We start from the raw sequence: 22,988 nt of genomic DNA, 5'->3' as shown, positions 1-22,988 counted from the left end.
TTTTTCAAAATTATAAAAGTATTTTACCTTCAAGGTGATGTGAAGGTCAAATGACAGGATGTTTGAAAAGCAACTGGCACAAGGAAGCCCTCAGTAAAAATCACTTTCCTTCCCCATTCTGCGGGAGGCATTGGGAACTAAAGACTCCCTAGTTTGCTGAGGCTGGTGATATGAGTCATGTTTGAGTAAAGCAAAGGTGGTGGGTGAATTAGGGAGAGAGAGGAGGAAAAGCAGGAGGGGCAAAAAGTCTTTTTTGCAATAAAGCACATGGGGAAATGAATGTCTCAATGAAGTTACGCTCCTGGGAATATTTAATATCTGGAATGAGAAAAGAACATTGCAACACACTCTAATTATACCAAAGTAAAACACAGAAAAAGACTACATAAAATGAATTCCATAATATGGCTATAGTAAAAAGTCCAAATGAAACTAAACTTTGAAATAAAAAGTTTCCATGCTGAGCTCCTGTTAGAAGCAGGAGTTCCAAGCCTTTTGGTTCCTCCCGTGTATTTGATCTCTGGGAGAGGTCATATGGATGAAACAAAATGATCTGAACTTCAGCACCTGGATAAATTTACACCTTACAGGACAGCTATTCAGGAAACTCATCAGATTTACCTGAATAGGAATTCACTTCAAAGGGTGTCTTTTTAGACAGACTCATTTATAAGTAGGGTCTTTGATCATAAGGGTGTGCCGATAGCTTACATGACCCTGATTCTACTGTCAGGAAAATCCATATGGTAAAGCAGGAAGAAACAGCTATTTGTTGAATGGTGTCATCTAATGAGTCATTCTTTTTGAAATGGATATGTGAGGTTTTTAAAGCCACCCTGTCCATTTGCTGTTACATTCACTTTTCAAAGCCAAAGTGTTTCTTCCAAACTTCTCTAACTACAAACATTTTTCTAAATGTTTACGTATTATTTAAATATTTATGAATGCAATAAGTGAACTCTTAGTAACTGGTACTTATTGTGTACCTTTGGGATGCATAACACTATTTAAAACTAGGTCTTGGATAAAAGAAATGGATGGAAGAAGCATGCATGATCCTTGATGTTTACAATCTAAGTGTGTGTGTGGGGGGTGGATATGGTGTGTATGTACCACATGTCTATGAAATGGAACAATCAAGAAACCTTTGCTTTCGTGAATCTTTCTCCCGTGAAAGTGAGACAGACTGGGTCCTGGGACTCTTTGCTGCAGTGCGGCAATGTTTTGTACCTGGACACACCTCTCTTCAAGCTACAAAATACAAAGAAACAATATAGGACTAAGAATAACTGTGTGTTTGTGCACCTGGGGCAAATTCTGCACAAAAAGATACAAAAAGACAAAAAAAAAAACAAAAAAAAACACCCCACCAAAACTTCCATTTCTGAAGAGCCAGGAGCTAAAACAGGGTACTGCGCATGTGCCTTGCACTCAGTACCACAAAGGGGTGGGCAAACCACCTAAGCCCCGCCTCCAGTCTGACGCCCTCCGCTGGACACGCCCCTACCTTCCATCCATATAAGGAATAAGCTCCCCCCTCTCCTTGGGGGAGGAGCAATGGAACTTGTTACTTATTTTGCTCCATCCTGCAGCCAGCACAGGAGCCCCAGTAAAGCCTTGCCTGAACTTCTTATCTGGCCTTTAGTCAATTTCTATTGACTGGAGAAGGCCGAGAATTCTGGTTGGTAATTCAATTACTCTTTCAAGGTTTGAAATACTGGGGTAATTGTGAACTGACAATTTCATATCTGAAAGCGATAGTTTCTAAACTACTGGAAGATACATTCCCTTGCTGCTACAGCCCACTGCAAAAAGCCAACACTGATCCTGTCTTCCTGGACCAAAGCCGCAGATCTCCCGACTGTGTGCCTGACTGTACAGTGTGGCTGCAGTAATTGGCTACGGGTAGGGAGGAGGCCCCGCTCAGTCAACCTCTAGAAAGAAGCTGTAATTACAATTTGACACTTATATTTCCTAGGAGATCATCTGGAAAAATTCCCACCATGCTTTTCAGCTTCTTTTATTTCAGTCTTCACCAGAACTGCAATCTTTCTCCAATCTTTCCAATGTATCTTTCACTCATTCTAATCTCTCTGTATATCACTGTATATTCTCTGCTCTGATTAAATCCTTCTCCCCTCTTAACTCCTTTCCAAAGAGCCTTCTGTTACTAAAAATCTGTCATTAGCAAAATCCTCTATGAGCTCATCTCTTTCCTGGACATTCCTTCCATCTTTTGCTCTGGCTGATTGCTGGTTATCCTCTCAATTTAGGAAGGTTCTTCTACCCACGGGCCAATTATCAAGGATTCTGAAGCAGGGATTGGGTATCCCCCTAGTTCCTCACTGGCACTTCTACATGGTTTGGCTCCTATTTCTTTTTAAAGGCTCAACTTTTTTGAAAAGTCAGGCAACAGATCAGAGGCTCATTATCTTTCCTATTATGGGCTTCCCCAATCGCTCAGTGGTAAAGAATCTGCCTGCCCATGCAGGAGACATGGGTACCATCTACCTGGAGAAGGAAATGGCGACCCACTATCGTATTCTTGACTGGACAATTCCATGGACAGAGGATTCCGAGGGGCTACAGTCCATGGGGTCACAAAGAGTCAGACACAACTTAGAGAACTAAACAACAACAGTCTTTCCTGTTAGAGTCCTCCAGTTCCAGGCCCTGCCTCTTACTGCTGTCAGATTCCAGCCACTGGCTTACTGCGCTCTTTAATACAATTTCTCCCATGGTTCTTAATGGTTGAAATATCCACCCAAGTGATCCATCAACTCCATGTTTTCTAACACCCTGCCTTCACTTCCAAAGCTTCATCCTCCATCTCACAATTCTCCTATCATTTCTAAAATGCATTTCTTCAACTATCATTATCTACCTTTCCAGTTTTCCAAGTTGACTGTAAGTCCTCACTTCAACCCTAGACAGACAATCCATTGACCCTGGCACTTTTTTAGAGAATATAAGCCGCTGATAGTCTTCCTCTTTCCCTTGCCAAGTTTAGAGTCTAAAGACCCACTATATTCACTTGGCAAAGCTCCAGATCTAGTGAAATCCACCTCTTCAACAGTGCTTCTTTTGCACTCACACACCTGAACATGGTGCAAGAAAAACAAGCGAGGACTGGTCCCTGTTTAAATTTATGACCACAGATCTCAAATGGGTTCTCATCGCTGCCCAGGATTTTTACAGCACTTCTCTACTTAATTCACTTTCTCCCTCTCCTAGAATATTTTCTGTCTTTAAACCTTAAGATTCTCATTCTCATCTAATGACCTCATTTATTATTTCACTTAGAATAATCAGAAGAGAACTACCTCCTATTCTCCAAAACCAAATCCTTCAACTTCTTTGAATCTGTACATCCATACCCTCCCTTCTTTCATATTAAAATGAATGAACTAGTTAAGAATACCTTAGGCAATTTGGAAGAAGAACAAGTAAAAGGACTTACATTCCAAATATCAATATTTATTATAGAGCTACAATAGTTAGGGAATGTAGGATTGGCAGAAGAATGGACAGAGATTAATGGTGTAGAATAGACTCCAGAAACAGACCCAAATACATACCTTTTCTGGTTTATGAAAAAGATGACACTGTAGTAAAGTGGAGAAAGTATATTTTTAATAAATAGTGTGGATTAAGTGAGTTTACATATGGAAAACAGTTTGAATCCTGATTAATACCATATTAGAAATTAATTCCAGATGAATTATATATGTAAACAGAAAGAAAACTATAAAAATTTTTTAAAAGACCATTGCAATGATCTTGATTTAGTCAAAGATACCTTAAATAGGACATCAATAAAAATATTATAAATAAGCCTACAATAAATTAAAAACCCTCTGTTCATCAAAAAACATTAAGAAAGTGAAAAAAACAAGCCACAGAATGGGAGAAGTCATTTGCAACTCAAATATCTGACAAAGGAATAGAATATAAAAATAACCACCACAAATCAATAAGGAAAAGCAATCACCTAATAAAAACTCAGGCAAAAAATCAGATACAAGTAAATAGCTCGTCCATAAAAATATGAAATATGCTCAATTTCTTCAATCACCAGGGAAATACAAACCAAACCATAATGGTATACCAGTGCATAATAACCAGAATGACTAAAATGAAAGAGATACCAACCAATGTTAGCTATAATGTGAAGCAAACAAACTTTCCATCACTAATGACAGTATATGGTGCCTAAGCCACTTTGGGTAAGTGCTGGGAAGTATCTACAAAAACTGTATATATATTTCAATTACCCAGTAATCCTGCTTTTTGATAGATACCCTTGACATATACAAATATATTCACCAAAAATATATGCAAGTATGTTTATGGCCGCACTATTAATAATGGCCCAACACCAAAACAACCCACATGTCATTCAACAGAATGGAAGAATAAATATAGTATATTTATATAAAAGAACACTATTCACTGATGAGAATAAGTGGATTATAATTCCAGCCAACAATATGGATAAATTTTACAACAAAATGTTAAGAGAAAGAAGCCAGACATGAAAAAATACCTTTTCTACAATTCTATTTATATGAAGTTCAAAAACAGGCAAAATTAATCTAAAGTGCTAAAAGCTGGGTTGTGATTACTCTTGGCGAGTCACAAGGGTTTTTTTTTTTAATTAATTTATCAAATCAAATATCCTATTATAAATATACATTATTTGGTTTATCTTTACATTTGTTAAATGATCATCATGGTATTTCAAGTGGGAAAAAATAAATAACAAAATAGTCAAAACACAAAAGTATTGCCAAAGATATATATTCAGCTCAGATTGCCAGTCTCTTCAACTCTAAAGTCTGCATGAAACACATCTAAATTTTGCAAAATTTATAACTCTCTTCTGAGGCCTTCATTATATTCTCTTTAAGAAGAAATGATGTCATTGCTATATGTCTTTATTTGAAAAACGATTTTTTTAAAAGGTGGGAAAATTACTTTGAAATAAATCAAATGTAAGCAGCTGCTTTCTCAATCAACCATTGTATCTCCAGTCTAACTTTGAACACCTCCAGTGTTGTTTCTCAAAGCCCAGTACACAGAACGTCTGCATCACTCTTTCTCCTGGAATCGACTGCCACATCCACTCAACGTAGGGATAACAATAATAATCACCTCATAGAATTGTTGTAAAGATTAAATGAGATAAAAATGCACTCTCGGAACACAGTAACTGCTCAGTAGATGCTAGTGTTTAATATTAACACTCAGTTTATATGAGGATCATTATTAGAATAACTGGATATGTTTATTAAATTACTATTAATTTCTGGGCTCAACCCCAGACCACTGAAGCTGGAAGACCATACTTCAGGTACTAGCAGTCAGGCTGATTCTTTCTGCACAAACTTGAGGGTCACTGTCCAGAGATTAGGCTTACTTCTTTGCTCCTCACAGTTCCAATATAGGGATCTGTACACAGTGAATGCTTATTGACAGGGTGGCTTATGTTCAATATTGCCAGACTGATATGATGTAAATTGTTAAAGAAATTGGAATTTATCATAGGTATGTGCAGTATAAGGGAATAGATTTTTACATTTTGACTCGAGCAAAATATAAAGGGAGGATTATTTTGTTAATAGCTCCAGCTTTAATCACTTAAACTCTTCCTTCATAAATGTGACAGTCTTTGAATTCTATCATGTTCCACATAACCTGTTCTTTCCCTTAATGTAATTCAGTTAATTTAGGCTTTCTATTAACTTTAGAGGATCCAGAAATCATAGAAAAGTACTCATGTAGAGGACAAATGACCATATTTTCTGGGCTTGCATTATGAATATTAGACCCAAAACTAGGCTTCTATAACCACTTTCTTTCTTACATCTGTGTTCATTTAAGGAAGGTTCCAGCAATTTGTCTAAAAGGAGAACTGAAAGTGCAAATGTCTTCAACTGTTTAATTCAAACAGAAATTTAAGTCAAATCGCACTAGTTATTTGAACCTTTTTTCTATAAAACAGTTACACAACTTGTTACACTGAACAGAAAAATTTAATAAGGAGAATAAATCTTTTCCTGAAATGTTTGCATTGAAAAGACAGGAGAGTCAACCTTTGACAACAAAGAAAAATGAGAATTTATTTCCACCTTGACTTCTGCTTCATGTCATTAATTAAACATCAAGATTAAAAGATAAAACCTAGGTATTTTATCAGTGCAAGATAATGCTTGCTGCTGCTATTCTTTGGTGAAAAAAAAAGTCTTAAATGCTCTATTGTGAAAGATAAATTAATACCATTTAGGTATATGTTTTTCAATTACTCTTGGCTATCTGAATAAATCCAAATTCTACAAATTTAGTCGAAGAGCTTCAGGCAAGCATTTACAACAAGTTTATTTCAAAAACCAAATATAAGGATGTTTGGATTAGACATAAAGAACTTGACCCCCAGGCCATCAGATGGACTTGTTATTTTCTAGCCAACAGTCTGCTACTTTATAAATACCAAATGCCCCTGACTTTCTGATGCCACAGTTAACCTTTAGAATGACTCTGAAGTACAGTGAGTCTCCTTTACTCTCACTCTCTAGACAGGAAATGATTGCATTTTTTTTTTTTTTTTCTGGCAGTGATGCTAACTTCTGACAGTTTGCTAAGCAGTGGAAATCGGGTAGTAAGCAAAAGTCTCTGCAAGACAGAGATTCCTACAAAATAGTCTTTATTTTTCCAATGGATACTGGCTACTCTTATAGGAACCAATTCCAAGAACAACTTCACTGAAGCAAGCCTCCCCTGAAACTGAAATCACAAGACTCATTCACTGAAACCTCTAAGGCTTTTCTTCTACCTCTGTCCAGTGGAGGCTAAACCTCTGGGTCTCCTAGTTTATCTCCATTCCACAGGCTGAATTTGGACAAGCAAACTAGTTATAGTAACCTATATTCGGACAGGATAGAGTGAAAATATGAATATGAGTGAACACCCCAATTAGGAGATTTAGCTATTTAGCAAATAACAATAATATTAAAAACAGTTTCTTAAGCATCCAAATAATCTGATTTTTCTTAGAGTTAATCAGAAAATTCCTAGACATGTGAGGTACAACTGGAAAACTTTGGATGAATTTTAACTCATACTGAGCATTTACCACTGTAATTTCTCCCATTTTGAGAACTGCCTTGGTGATTACATATTGCCTTCCCTAATGATCTTGTCACAGAAAATTACCTATCAAAGACCCAGGCAGAGTCCCATGTACACTGGTCAGATTTTACACTGCCTTCCATACGTTTCTTCGCCCTTCTGCTCTCTGTGATTACCTGTCAATTCTAGATTTACAAATAAACCAAGAGTCCAGAACAATTTCGGTCTGTTTCTCTTATCAGTGATGGTGACTAGAAACTCCAACACCCGAAACAAAATCTGAGCAAGCTCAAAAGCCAAAATCCATTTAGAAAAGAACACTTCCGGAGATCTCTGGTTGGTAGGTGGGAGTTTATAAGTTCTGATCTCATTTTAAAACTCTGAACACACTTCACAGCAGGCTCTGAGAGTAAAGAAAATGAGACTAATCTAGTCAGGAGACTTTCAGATCATCAACAGGACATCCATTTTAATACCCACCACAGCTAAATGCATTTTGCCCATCCATTCATGCACTCATTCATTCATTTAGTTTCCCATATTTACTGCAACTCCATTAAGTTAGGAGCTGCATCTTAATCAACTGCTTAAGGTATCTGCAAAGAATAAAGTAACACTTACTTTCCAGTAATAAACTGACTCCTGGACGGTGTGCAAATAGGCTGGACATAGTAGTTCTCCAGTTTAACTCCTTCGGCAGCAAGCTTGTCAAGAGTGGGAGTCTTTATCTCTGATCCATGGTAACCCACATCTCTAAATCCCTGATCATCCGCTAGGATGAAAATGAGATGGGGCTGGGACACGGCGGTTACGCTGGGCTCCAGTCTCGCTCCAGTTTGAGCTCGCAAAGCCCCTTCTTCCTCCTCCTCCAAGCCCTGGCCCCAGGACAGGTAACCATAAGTGAGGAGGCTGAGAACCCAGAAGCCTGCCAGCGCCCCCATGGCTAGCATCTTTCTGGGCCAGACCCAGGTCTGTGGAGAAGGTGGCGGAGGCAGAGGCCCCGCGCAGCCCCTGGGGGCCATTCACTCTGGTCCCAGCTGAGACTCCAAAGCAGAGCAACGCACCCCGCGCCGCGGCTGGCGCACACATGCACGCAGGAGGCACAGACTCTACAGGCGGTGGAGGGGCTCCACCTGGAAAGAAGTCCTGTCCTCTCGGCTGTCCCCACGTCCAACAACTTTAATCTTCTAGAAGTGGTGGCTTAAGGGATGGGACGTGTGGGAAAACAAGGAGTCGCTTTTCTCCATCAAATTGCACTTTCCCCCCCTCCTCGCTCCCCAAAGTAGCTTCCACACACAAAAAAATCAAAGCCTCCACCCAAAAGTTCCCAAGAGGAAAACAAAAAAATCAAGTAAGGAACTGAAAATCACCTTGGGCAGGAACTACTCGTGGCCAGAACTTTTCGCCCTCGAAGTTGAGGAGTTGAGGAGGGTCTTGAGGAGGAGTTGAGAGGCGCGCGCACTGATGGATGTGGGATCGGCCGTCGGTCTAGCAGTCCCCTCAGCTGGAAAGTGCTGGGAAGCTGAACCGCCGATAAAAAGCACCAACCCAGGCAGATAAGGAGCTGCAGGCAGTGAACCGGCTTCCGGATCACTTTCTCCACTCTTTCAGGGCTCTCTGTTGCTCTTTCCTCTCCCAGGCGCTTGCCAATCTCCCAGACACTCACCAGGCGGCCAAAGGAGAAAAAAAAAAAAAAAAACACCCCCCTTAACCGATCTACCTCCACCGTTGACCACCCCTTCTTTGTAGGAAAGTCTCCTCGGCCCAGGAGCGCACGGGGACGCAAATCGGTCCCCGACCCCGCGCCTGCTGCGCGCCAAGCCCCTTGGTCCCCGCGGGGTTGGCGCACCCGCGGAAGCGCTGCAAGCTGCGTGCGTTTGGTCAGCGAACCAACTTAGTTTTGGCACTCGGAGTTCTTTGCTGCCTCCACCCTCTTCTCTCTCCACTGAATCACAGAACCGTACTTTCTGCTTCAGCTCCCCCAGGAAGAGGGGGAGGGGTGAAGTCGGTTTAGAGGTTCGATCTTGCCTTTTTCCCTTCCGGGAGGAGGATGGAAGAGGTAGGGGAGGCTTTGCCAGAGAGACAGTGCTGCTCGCTGCTGGAGCGATCCTGGGCTACAGCTGCCCTGGGTCTCCAGGCGGATTGCCTTCCATCCTCCCGAGAGGGGAAGACGGCTGCGGGAATGGGGAAGAGGGAAGCAGGCGCTTTTCCTCCAGGGTCTGCAAATCAACATCCCGCTCACCCATCCCGAATGCTGCGCCTGCAAACTTTTCCTAGCTTCTGGAGGGAGTGAGAAAGGAAGAGCAGGAGAAACAACAAAGTGCGCAGATACTCTCTTTTCTGGTTTGCCTTTACTCGCCTCCCCCTCCCCCAATTTTTCCTACTTCTTTTATCCCCGCCTATCTCTCCCTCTCTCTTTTTTTCTCCGAACAGTCGCGACTACAAGTTGAATTTCCTTTGGCTGCTGCTGGCCTTTACAGTCTGACTTCCTGATTAGCGTCTCTCTACGTGAAGATACTGAAATCGCCTTCTCCTTCCATCTCCCCAAACTTACCCACAGCTGTCTCCAGCCAAGAACTTGGAGAGGAAGAAGAGTTGCAAGTTTCACCCCCAGGAACCGCGAGGCCAGTCTGCACTCCTGCGGTAAAGAAAGCACCATTTCCCATCTAGAAATTCGGGGAACTCTGCCCACCCCCACCCTTTTATAACTGTGGAGTAAAACAAAAGCTTGTCTTGATTGTGAAGATACGCCTGCTTTTACTAGAGTCGTGTTTTTAAAGCCCTGCTCCAAGACAGGAAGGGGATTTATAGTATCTAATGGGGAGGCAATCAATTCCAGGAGCCACTGAGGCATGCTTTCCCCCTCCCCAAAGTTATTTGTAGGGCACCTACTATGTGCTGGCACATAAAATGTCAGATTCTCTTTGTTTGCTAGATATAAATCTAAGTTTTACTTAGCTATTTCTTTATTTTTATGTATTTATTTTATTGAAGTATAATTGATTTACAGTGTTATATTCCGTCATGTTGCTAAAATTCCTGTTACGTTTCTAGGCAAAATGTGTAAAATGGAAACTTCACACCTTTGAAACTTGGTGTGCTCCATGCAGTTAATTTTGCGAACACGTGTAGTCTTCCGCTAAGCTGTTCTCTTCTCTGAGGCCACTCTGGTTAGTCTGTGGAGAGATGGGCAATTTTAGAAGACTGCTTGGGAATGTGATCTTAGCAAGTCTGTGAGTTAAATCACCAAATATGTAATGAGAGGACTGAGTCTTGGGAGGCTGAAAGCACTGTGAGCTGATGCTTCCGGCTCTGTGGGCCTCATCAGGTGCTTCAGCAGAAAAGAGGCAAATGAACATTCAGGTCAATCCACTACTTTTAGTTGGGGAGAGTCAGTGATATAACACAAGAAGTGTCTATGTTGCTACTGCAAGAGGAAGGGCTATTTTCAGTTCAGATTTCAAGCAAGAGTAAATAAATGTTCAGTTCAGTTCAGTTCAGTCTCTCAGTTGTGTCCGACTCTTTGCGACCCCATGAACTGCAGCACGCCAGGTCTCCCTGTCTATCACCAACTCCCAGAGTCTACCCAAATCCACGTACATTGAGTCGGTGATGCCATCCAACCATCTCATCCTCTGTCATCCCTTTCTCCTCCCGCCCTCAATCTTTCCCAGCATCAGGGTCTTTTCAAATGAGTCAGCTTTTCGCATCAGGTGGCCAAAGTATTGGAGTTTCTGCTTCAACATCAGTCCTTCCAATGAACACCCAGGATTTATCTCCTTTAGGATGGACTGGTTGGATCTCCTTGCAGTCCAAGGGAGTCTCAAGAGTCTTTTCCAACACCACAGTTCAAAAGCATCAATTCTTCAGCACTCAGCTTTCTTTATCGTCCAACTCTCACATCCATACATGACTACTGGAAAAACCATAGCCTTGACTAGACGGACCTTTTACCAAATACCATGTACTGACCATAGTACTCTATGTACTAATAAATACACACACATATATGCTTTAAATATTTATACAGTGTTTTACACTGTTTACCTCCTCTCCTTCTCCACCAACCTTATAAGGAATTTACCCGTTCAACAAATATTTGAGGAGTTGGGCCAGTGCTACAGGCTGGAAACATAATGGTGAACTAAGTCTGGCACAGCTTTTATTCTGAAAAGTGTGTCAGTCATGTCTGACTCTTTGCAGACCCATGGACTGTAGCACGCCAGGTTTCTCTGTCCGTGGAATTCTCCAGGCAAGAATACTGGAGTGGGTAACCATTCCCTTCTCCAGGGATCTTCCCAACCCAGGGATCAAACCCAGGTCTTCTGCATTGCAGGCAGATTCTTTACCCTCTGAGTCACCAGGGAAGCCCCATGTGAAAGTGTTAGTCACTTCTTATCTGACACTTCGAGACCCTGTAGACTGGACTGCAGCCCACCAGGCCTCTGCTCTAGTGGAACTTAAATTGTGGTGGGGAAGAAATATACTGATAAACTAATCATCACCAAACGCTAATGCCTGTTATTCTGTGGTATTCTGTATAGCTATTCAGATAAGTATTCAAAAGTGAAGAAACAATTCAAAGAAATTTTAAACGAAAGAAAGGTGCCTTAGACTGGGTGTGGTTAGTGAGTAGGGTGGTACAAGAAATGACCTTCAAATTGAAGTAGATGTTATTTTGCTTGTTATTCCCTTTATGCAAGAAATTTAGACTTAGAAATCTGTCTGACTTCAAGATCCATGTTTTTCAAAAGATATTCTTCCCACAAGTGGCTTTAAGATGTTTTCCAGCCACACAGCACAGAACACAGCTGCTAGAGTTGGAGAATTCTAATTCCCACACAAGGCATGCAGACAATCCACACGTAGGATGGAAAGGCAGAACTCAGCCCTAAAAAAGCCACTTCTGGAATAAACAGAACACAAAAGGAGACTAAGAACTATTTACAATTAGTAGTAAGAGCCAAGAAACAAGAATGGTCATGCCATGGCAGACCAAATGAGATGTGACTTGAAGGGTAAAATCCATCAGTTGGGTGCCCTACCCACAGTAGGGAATAGGTAAGGGTTATACCCACATCCATAAGGAAGACTTGAGAATAAAATCAGAGGCAGTTGAATGGTCTAGCCTTTATTGTACCTCTACTGATTTTTAAGTACATAAACTTCACATTTCTAATTATAGGCTTGGGTTTCATGCACTCTAAGCAATAGTTCTGACATCCTCATGAAATCCAAAGTTAAAGACCCCCAGTAACTTCTAGTTCTTTTCTGAGCTGGCATTTTGGTGTTCAGGCATCAGCTTCCCTATGGAATCACATCTTAGGTTTATTTTTGGCTTAGATGTGGTCACATTGCAAATATACTCCTCTAGTTATGGAATGATTATATAAAAACTAAAGGTATTATTTGATTCAGTTTAAAAGATGAGAAAAGCAGGATTGCTTAGAGATGGAATTATGTGAACTGATTATTCATGCAAAACTTAATCAGGAAGTGGGACTAAAGCTATGTCTTAACGTATGATGGAAATTTGGGAAGAAAAAGAAGAAGTTGAAGGACATGTAAAAGAAAAGAGAATACCAACTGGCTGAGACACATCTGGACTGGGGGAGTTTGGGAAATAATGTTAGAAAGTTCAAATGACACCAGATATTGAAGAGCTTTGAAAAGGTGTGAAGGGCTGGAACTTGATTCTAGGGGCATCAGGAATGATGAGGTCCTTTAAATAGGACATAGCATGATAATATATTCTATTAAATCTTACTGAGGTTATTTCTTGGATTTATAGAGATAGACTACAAATGAATTGCCTCAGTTGATAAAAGTTTGAAGAATTGTGGTTTCACCCTGAGAGTACGGAGTCTCTTGAAGATTTTTGTTTTAGAGCAAGACATGACAAAAAACATAGGAAAAGAAATCCCAGGATGTTTTTAGGGAGAGATTTTAGGGAGTAAAGCCTAGAGTCACACAACTGTCTCAATGGGTAAAATTTCTACAGTAATATATTCCTTAGGGTAAAGAACTATACTATGGCTATGTCCTCTGACACCATTTTCTCCTTCTGAGGAGGAAGATGAGATGGCTGGATGGCATCACTGATGCAATGGATATGAACTTGGACAAACTTCAGGAGATGGGGAAGGACAGAGAGGCCTGGCATGCTGCAGTTTATGGGGTCACAAAGAGTTGGACATGACTGGGCGACTGAACAACAAATGGCTATGTCATCTGATGGAAGATAGCATTCATTCAAAGTTTAGAAGGAGTAAGTAAATCAACCAAGAAGAACACAAGGGACAAAGGAATAAGAGACACGGATATGACTTCATTTAATTGGATAATGTTAATGGAAAAGATAAGCAGGGTAAATTGGCAGGATCCTCATTACTAGAGAGGGGAGCTCAGAATAAGTTACCACAGTGTGGCCTGGGGTCCTCAGTGGACATACCAAGGATACTGGATGGTCAGGGGTGAAGGGTGGAATGAACAAGTGGATATGAGGAGCCTATCTGTAAATAGAGAAGCTAAGAAAGTCACAGATGAGCAGAAAAATGGGGAGTTGCACCAGGATATCTTTGAAATATTTATATCACTTCTCATCATAAATATGACATTTTCTGTAACCTCCCCAGTATGGATGGACAGAATTGCCCTAACTTGCAAACCACATACCCCTAAACAAGATTTTGTTTTGTTTTGTCTTTGCCTAGTAAGACAGCATGCCTGTTAACACTATTTTCTTTTCTTCTGTAGGTTATTTATTTTCAGCTAAACATGTACTCAGATATTTAACAGATACAGCTAATTTTTAAATGCATCTTTAAAAGATGTGAAAATAGTCAATCCAGGGGTTTATAGACTATTACAAGATTTAAAATCCTAATTGCTGCTTGTTTCGGTTGATAAGTATATTAAGTTCTTAAAAATGAAGAATGCCACTAAGTTTAGACTTGAACACAAATTGTCTAATACATTGTTGTCCTAATATAGTCATCTTCACATGGATTCCATATAATAAACTTCTTGTTGATCATTATTAACTCTTTATTAGGCCATGGATATAAGGCTACTTTGAGTTGTGTGTGCTCAGTCGCTAAGTCATGTCTGAATCTTTTGCAATCCTAAGGATTGTAGCCTGCCAGGCTCCTCTGTCCATGAGATTTCCCAAGCAAGAATACTGGAGTGGGTTGCCATTTCCTCCTCCAGGGGATCTTCCTGACCCAGGGATCGAGCCTGCATCTCCTGCATTGGCAGGAGGATTCTTTTACCACTGAACCACCAGGGAAACCCCTACTTTGAGTCATGTCACAAGAAACAAAAGCTCTCTGAATCAGACCAAGTAGGATGATTAAATGCCTGGTTTAGTAATTAAGATCATTTGCTTTCTTTGAGAAAGTCTCTGTTGAAATAAGCTGTAATAATTTATAAAGATGAGACACTAATTTTCAACTTAGTAAGATTGTAGCTAGGCTTCCTTGGTGGCTCATTGGTAAAGAATGCATCTACCAATGCAGGAGATGCGGATTCGATCCTTGGGTCAGGAAGATCCTCTGGAGAAGGAAATGGCAAACCACTCCAGCATTCTTGCCTGGGAAATTCCATGGACAGAGGCCTGGGAGGCTATGGTCCATGAGGTCGCAAAAGTCTGACACAACTTAGCAACTAAACAACAACAAAATTGTGGCAACCCCAAAGCAGCAAGATTTTTGACATTAGAAACTCGGAAAAGCTGAACTCTTAAAGAAAAGATCTTTCTTCCATTCTGTAAACATCTTTACCTGAAAGCAGGAAGTGAAGTAAAAGTCACTCAGTCATGTCCGACTCTTTGTGACCCCATGGACTATACAGTCCATGGAATTCTCCAGGCCAGAATATTGGAGTGGGTAATTGTTCCCTTCTCCAGGGAATCATCCCAACCCAATGATTGAACCCAGTTCTCCTGCATTGCAGGAGGATTCTTTACCAGCTGAGCCATCAGGGAATCCCCATGTGAAAGCAGACTTTTAAACAGGCTGCTTATTATGGGAAAAGACGGTAATTTCTATAACTTTAAAATCTGTTTTTATTGCTTAAATTGTAAATAAACTTCTATATTATTTATATATAATTTTCTTTTTAGAAAAATCAATTCCTAAGCCTGGCTGCTCATTAGAATTCTCTAGTGGTTTTTTAAAAGGAAATTCCCAGTTCCACCCAAAACCTAATCAAAATATCCAAAGTCTGAAAATATTTGTATTAGAAGAAACATTCGAGGTGCTTCTCATGTGTATTGAGTTCTGAGCACCAATAATTTGAATCTAAAGCATTAAAAAAGTTTTAATGGGATTGCTTAATGGATAAGGTTGGTGAAGTTTACCAAATATTAATATAATGCGGGAGACACAGGTGAAAAATAGGTGGATAAGCTTAGAGTCAGAACATCCTATGATTGAGCATCTAGTTTTTGTAATATGGCAGGAAGAAGTACAGTTGGGATGTAGCTAAACCACCAGTATCTAGAAAAGAAGAGAGAAGCATTAGCGTTTAAGTGGGTGATTATCTGGGACAACCATCTGTGCAGGCATTGGTGGATTCCCAGGCCAAACGTAAAGGGTGCTGACCTCCTGTGATTGAAGTGGCCTGGTGTCTTAATGGGGCTAAACAGATGTGAAATACAGAGTCAAGACTAATCAGTAAGACTAACTGCTTGACTGGATATCTAAAAAGTATCATATTCCTGATTATTAGCTTTATGAAACTATAGTAATCATATGAATTTAAGAATGTAAAAATTGATTGAAATAAAGACTAAAAATTGTAGGAATTTGTATGATATTCAGTAGTAAAATCAATAGAAGTTGTTGGCTTGAGAAAAAGAATGAGGAAGGAATGAAGGAGTATACCTAGTTTTGGTTTTGGAGAAGCTGAATGAATGGTGGTGCTATTTATAATGATAAGAGTCATGAAAGAACTAGCAGGTTTGGGGAGTGGATGGCAAAAAATTACTTCAGTGTTGTTGAATTTGAGGTCTGTGAGGATCTCAATGGAGGAGCGCAGTAGGTAGGCGAATATTTGTGTCTGGGTGCTTTCCAGGTAGCACTAATGGTGAAGAACCCAGCTGCCAATAGAGGAGACATAAGACACACGGGTCCCATCCCTGGGTCAGGAAGATCCCCTGGAGGAGGGCATGGCAACCCACTCCAGCATTCTTGCCTGGAGAATACCATGGACAGAGAAGCCTGGCAGGCTACAGTCCATAAGGTCACAGAGAATCAGACTGAAACTACTTAGCCTGCGTGCACACACACACACACACACACACACACACACACACACACACACACACACGGGAACAGGGCAGACCAGAAAATTTCATCCACATCTAGAGTGGGTAAAATTTCCCAGGGAAAGGTAGAAAATGGGAGTGAGAAAGGGTCTAGGACAGAACTATGCTTAGTCGCTCAGTCGTGTCCGACCCCTTGCAATCCCATGGACTGTAGCCCTCCAGGCTCCTCTGTCCATGGGGATTCTCCAGGCAAGAATACTGGAGTGGGTTGCCATGCCCTCCTCCAGAAGGACATAACTATACAGAACTATTTAAGGACAGGGAAGATGAATAGGGGTTCACAAGGAGACTAAGAAGTAGCAAGAGAAATACAACTGCAAAGAAGGCAACACTTCTGGGACATCACCTAATAGTGGAATGGTGCCGGCACCATATGAAGTGGCTTTTCATGAACTGGCTCAGTGCTCTTCACAGCCATTCCTTTACTTAAGCAAAGAAGTGTTAGAATTTTATAACAAAATGGAAAGCAACAGAAAGACATCAAAGAGATTAGGATATTAGATAGCCAAGAGCCAGGGAGAGGTCAATAGAGTCAAGAGTAAAGAGGACAGTGAAATAAAGAACACAGTAGGTGTTAGTTCTTTGGGATAAATTCTCTGTGAATAGCTTACTAAAGCTTTTTTCTCATGTGTTTACCAACATTGACAATGACAGAGCTCTAAAGTTTTAAAGTATTGATAACAAAGTAGGTTGCAAAATAAAACGAAGTTTTAGTCCAAAATCTATAAAGATAAACCCTGATAGTCATCAAATAATATATATTTCAGAATAAGCTAGATGAGATGTGTGGCATCCTTATAAAGAAAAGTATATATTTATATTAGAAGATAAAAAAATAGAATATATGGTTTTGACTAAACTTTCTTCTAAATGAAGGCTCAAATATTGTAAAGATAGTTAAAAGCATGTACTCTGGAGCCATTCTGCCCATTTGCTAGCTAATAAGTTACTTAACCTCTCTTTGCCTCATTTTTTCGCATTTGTAAAATGGTAATAATAAAAGTGCCTGTTGAATATTATGGCTTATTACTTAGCTGTTGCCAAACAATACTGCTTAACAAATCACTCCAAAACTCAATGGTTAAAAGCAGCAATAATTTAGTCTTATAATCTGTGCATCTATTGGACCAGCCTTGCTCTTAGTGTTTCCTGGCCCTTCTGGTTCCGTGGGATAGACACATATTCTTCCTACGGCAATGACTGGAGCAAGGAGAACAAGCCAAGTTGGGCAAGCATATTTCGGTACTCAGCTATCTCTTCCCATCCTACTCACCAATGCAAATCTTATGACCAAGTCTAGAGTCAAGGGGTAGGAAATACATCCTTCCCAGGATTAGGCCATGATAAAGCCGTGGATGATGTAGGAAGAGTTGAAGAAATAGGGCCAATAATTAAATAGATCAAAGTTATTCTTAAAATTAAATGAGTTAATATTTGAAAAGCACATAGAATAATGTGACAGTTGTAAGCATTTTAATATTTGTTTTAATTTGCTCTTATTGTGACAATTATTCCTACGTTATAAATTATTTCTAAATTTAAAAATGTCATTCAATCAAAACCTCAACATGAGATAATCTTGAAGAGTAATGGGAAGACCCCAGCCTAACCAGATAATAGAACATACTATTACACAATAATAATTAAATGCTGATTAATGAGAGCAATGAGAGGCCAAAAATGGATGTATATATGAAAATAAACTTTTCAAAATGGAAGACAGGATTAAGAACAGAGAGACAAACATACTTGGATAATTATGTAACCATAGTAAAAAAAAAAAACAAGAATAATTAGCACACACCAAGGGAAAAAACACATCCAGTTGAAGTTGGAGAGCTTAAAAATTTAAATGAAAGAAACTCCAACAGAAAATTTAATTGACTATACATCAGATACATGGGGAAACTATTCTATTTTCCGTATTTAACTGATACAGAAATTTCAGTGGTAAATGATTGATTATGAAATACTTTTAACAGAGTATTAAATCAGAAGTTTTAATAGAGGTGCCAAGATTCAAACTGTGATTTTCCAAAGAGGTATGCCAGAACAAGATACCAGTTCTCAAAGAAGATTATTAAAAACCAGTTTGGCAACTCTGAAAATTCTTACCCATGCCAAGGCAATAAAGGGTCAGAGTGTATGGAGATTGAAGAGGACTTGTGAAGACATATTTTCATAAAGTAGTTGGCATGCCCTGAAAACACCTAAACCTGCCTACGTGGGTCTAAGGTGGGACATACTGACTCTGAGGTTCTGTGGTCTACTATTTAGATGTTGCTTCAGAAAGCATCAGGCCTGGTTGTCAATGAATAGCATAGGGAGAGAAAACTCTGGCCAGTTCTCCCAGACATTGCTGGGGCAAAGGATGCTTGGGAGTTCCCTGGGAACCAGACGTGGGCTACCTGTGAAAAGAAGCAGGCCTGGAATGATCTCAGTCATGTTCAGAAAGGTCTCCTGCAGGCTCAGACAGACCTCCATAAAGAGAATCAAAGGTAGCTGTCCATTCTGAGAGGGTGCCTCTTTATAATAGACCTAGATGCCTGTTCCCTTGTCAAGAGAAATGCCGATAAGACACTGGAGGGGGTCTATATGAGGAAAAGTCACCCTGAACACCTGTTAGGCCTAGATGCAGCATAGGGTTCATTCTAGAACTTACCTGACTCCCTTCTCTGCTCTCCCTCCATGCACACTGATCCTAGAGGAGTGGAACTTGAGGTTAACAAGCTAGGGAGGGAGAAGTGGCAATACAAGGCAGGGAACAGAGAACTAGAAAACATCCTAGGTTTCCAGACTGAAGTAATACTGATCTGGGGAAGGGACATAAGATTTGTTATATGATGAAGTTCAGAGTTTTCCTAATTATATATGATTGAGCATCCTAATTCTGAATTAAGATCAACATTTGTGATATATTGGCTTCCCAGGTGGCTCAGATGGCAAAGTGTCTGCCTGCAATGCGAGAGACCCGGGTTCGACCCCTGGGTTGGGAAGATCCCCTGCAGAAGGAAATGGCAACCCACTCCAATACCTTTGCCTGGAAAATCCCATGGACAGAGGAGTCTGGTAGGCTACAGGCCACGGGGTTGCAAAGAGTTGGACACGACTGAGCGACTTCACTCACTTTTTTGATCTACAGTGACCACAAGATTATTTGTTATTCAGGAGTGAGGAAATCTGTGTGCCGGAGACATCAGGCTCATAGAATTTGAAGAAACACTTAGAAATAAAAACAAAGTCATAAGAACTTTGTTGTGCTTGTTCAATGTAACATATATAAATTTTAACTGTATGAAAATTAGTTACTAAAGCTAAACCTTGAAATGAAGATAAACGTAAAATATTTCTAGTATGACAGTAAGAAATGGGGCTTCCTAGGTGGCTTATGTGGTAAAGAATCTGCCTGCCAATGCAGCCCTGAGCCTCAGAAGACACAGGTTTGATCCCTGGGTTGAAAAGGTCCCCTGAAGAGGGAAATGGCAACCCACTGCAGTATTCTTGCCAGGATAATCCCATGGACAGAGGAGCCTGGTGAGCTACAGTCCATACAGTCACAAAAGAGTCAGAAACGACTGAGCTACTGAACACTCACACATCTGCTTGTACAGTGTGGTTCTAAAAACAAAATTGAGATGATAAAGCATAAAAGTGTTTTAAAACCATCAAGCACCATATAGGTCCTTCATCTCTCCCCAGTTTTCTTTACTTTTCTGACTTCAGAAAAACCTTTTGCCTCTGCAGACTCCTGAGAAAATGAATGACTCAGTATTCATCTGAAATGAATTTCAGTATTCATCTGAAAAGAGTGGGTGGAACTCTGAACCGAAGCGAGTGGTTGTGGAGCAATCTGGTTAACTTTCCATGTAAAAGTAAGAGTAGTTATGGATACTAAGAAATCCACAACCAGCCAAGACCAACCTGTAGTGAAAGGTCATTACAAAATCATAGCCCTCTAGCGTAAGGTAAATATCTTGGCTAGGCCCACCCCTAGCATTACAGAGCTTGTATCAAGACTGAAACTGGACACCCATGTGTCACATCTGAATATTCAGTACTTATGTCACACTTATGTGCTGTGTGCTCCGTCGCGTCCGACTCTTTGTGACCCCACGGACTGTAGCCCACCAGGCTCCTCTGTCCATGGAATTCTCCAGGCAAGAACACTGGAGTGGGTTGCCATTTCCTTTCCCATATGTCATGCTAATAGACTGTTAAATAAAATAGCTTCTATTCTCCTCTATACAATGAATTCCTTTGGTTTGAAATCTCTGACTTCTTCAGCTTAGCTGGTGTCTAACTTGTTTGTGCCCTAGACATTCTGCGTTCTCTTATTATAGGAAGAACAAGAGAATGTACTTGGGAAACAGAGATATCATTTGACTCCTTTATTTTTTGGCCATGCCACATGGCATGTAGGAGCTTAGTTCCCCAGCCAGGTATGGAACCCCTTCCCTCTGCATTGGAAGCAAAATGTCGTAACCACTGGGCCAACAGGGAAGTCCCAAAAATATCATTTGAGAGCATTCCATATACATGGAATGTATGTTTACCTTCAGAATGATCTGGAAGCCTATTTAGAATTCCTGAACTTGTCAGAGTTTCCTGTCATTAGTTAGTTGGTGGTTTGGGGGGCCCCAAGTCCATGATCATGCCTTTCTCTTTCTGTCCCAGCTCCTGCACCAGAAGGCCTTAGGTTCTTGGTGTGCAGACCCTCCAGACCACACAGGACCAAACTGTATCCCATTAAATTGTCTTATTCCCTCCTTGATCCAGGGAGCATACTCTTGTTGGGCTGCCCACCCTCAGCATAACAGATCTGGAGAGGGATCTTTGCAGGGAGTTTTGTGGTCCTGTGTATTCCACATGTGATCTAAAAGAGGGTATGTGGACTCTGAGTAGATTTCCTGCCTTCTGGGAAGGAACAGAACTGGAAGAGAGTTCAGAGAGCAGGTCCTTTACAGGGTGGGATCTGGGGTGGGTGCCCCTCTTGCTAGGTCTACAGTACTGTTTCTGGCTTTTTAATTTATCAGCCTCTTGGACTGCCCAATCTCTTTCCTGCCTCCACTATAACCACCCTTAGCCTTAGTTTCACTTTGGGCCCCCTAGTTCCTCGAAATGAGAAGTCTTTGCTCATATCTTACTCCTCTTCTTATTCCTGCCAAATATATTTTTGTTATAATTATTTCAGTGGATGATCATTTCCTTTCTTAACATGTGTAACCAGGCTCCTCTACCATTTATTCCTTCACTCAGCTCACATCTTCTCAATCAGTTTTTAATGTGCTTGTTTTACATCTTTGTTTTGTCTTTCCTCCTGCCTTGCCATTCATTTAACTATTCCCTATCAAGGGTCTGCTATTGGTCAGTCGTTGGAAATATATACAACAGGGCATAAGATATGGATTGTCCATGCTTTCATGGAGATTGCAGTTTACTGGGAGAACTGACAATGGGCAATTAGTTACAATTGTGATCAGTGCTTTGAAGATGATATGTATAGTCCTGCTGCTGCTGCTAAGTCGCTTCAGTCGTGTCTGACTCCGTGCGACCCCATAGACAGCAGCCTACCAGGCTCCCCCATCCCTGGAATTCTCCAGGCAAGAACACTGGAGTGGGTTGCCATTTCCTTCTCCCACGCATGAAAGTGAAAAGTGAAAGTGAAGTCACTCAGTCATGTCCGACTCTTAGCGACCCCATGGACCGCAGCCTACCAGGCTCCTCCGTCCATAGGATTTTCCAGGCAAGAGTACTGGAGTGGGTTGCCATTGCCTTCTCTGACGTATAGTCCTATGAGAGTCTACAACAGGGGCCCTAATCTATATGGGAGGGTTTCCCAGGTGGAACAGTGGTAAAGAATCTGCCTGCCAATGCAGGGGATGCAAGAGATGGAGGTTTGATACCTGGATTGGGAAGATCCCTGGAGTAGGAAATGGCAATTCACTCCTGTATTCTTGCCTGGAAAATCCCATAGACAGAGGAGTCTAGCAGGCTACAGTCCATGGGGTTGCAAAGAGTCAGACACAAGTAAGTGTGAACGTGTACTTGTGCCCACACACGCATGCATGCATACACACACACACACTATATGGGAGCAATCATATCCCAACTTAGGTAAATTCAGCACTATTTTATTTACTTTGGTTTCCATGTCATTGAGTATTGTTTGATTTTATGCTATTCAGTCTCAGCAGAGATTTTCTTGCTGTTTAGTAAATCTTTTAATGATTTTGAAGCTCCTCTCCCATACCTTTCTGAAGTCTAAAATGTAATCAGTGTAAAATAGGCTCTGATGTAATTGTCATCTACATGTGATAAGCTCATGCCAGAAGGATACAGCCAAATTTAATAGTGAAAACATGACAGATGTAGGTTTCCCCTTCATTTTAGAGCCTAGACACTCTCAGCTTCTATGTATGTCTGCATGAAATATCTCCTAAGAATCATCATATCTATTTGCCTTGATTGATTTCTCACTGAGAAGCTTGACCTTTTATTACTATTTAAACTATAAGGAATTAGAAAGCAGTTA

The 22,988-nt window shown here is 40.7% G+C and overlaps 1 protein-coding gene and 1 long non-coding RNA gene across 3 annotated transcripts in view; one reads left to right on the top strand and one right to left on the bottom strand.

Moving 5' to 3' along the window:
- Positions 1–8,620, bottom strand: part of ARSJ (arylsulfatase family member J) — a 79,958-nt gene extending 71,338 nt beyond the window's left edge. Inside the window, exon 1 of the mRNA XM_061164143.1 lies at positions 7,750–8,620. Within this exon, the coding sequence (XP_061020126.1) occupies positions 7,750–8,150 (401 nt within the window). The 5' untranslated portion in view covers positions 8,151–8,620. The remainder of the gene's footprint in view (positions 1–7,749) is intronic.
- Positions 8,621–9,087: 467 nt separating this feature from the next.
- The window catches only part of LOC133071624 (uncharacterized), a 60,665-nt gene continuing 46,764 nt past the window's right edge, over positions 9,088–22,988 (top strand). Inside the window, exons 1-3 of one of the 2 annotated variants that reach the window (XR_009696487.1) lie at positions 9,099–9,448; positions 9,562–9,771; positions 19,387–19,584. This is a non-coding gene — a long non-coding RNA (uncharacterized LOC133071624). Of the gene's footprint in view, positions 9,449–9,561; positions 9,772–19,386; positions 19,585–22,988 lie in introns of those variants that run through there. The other variant, XR_009696486.1, reaches the window with a different exon arrangement.

This window comes from Dama dama, chromosome 17 (assembly GCF_033118175.1).
Source record: "Dama dama isolate Ldn47 chromosome 17, ASM3311817v1, whole genome shotgun sequence".
Lineage (NCBI taxonomy): Eukaryota > Metazoa > Chordata > Mammalia > Artiodactyla > Cervidae > Dama > Dama dama.
The sequence above is the reverse complement of the archived record's forward strand: the minus strand, read 5'-3'. Positions and strand labels throughout refer to the sequence as shown.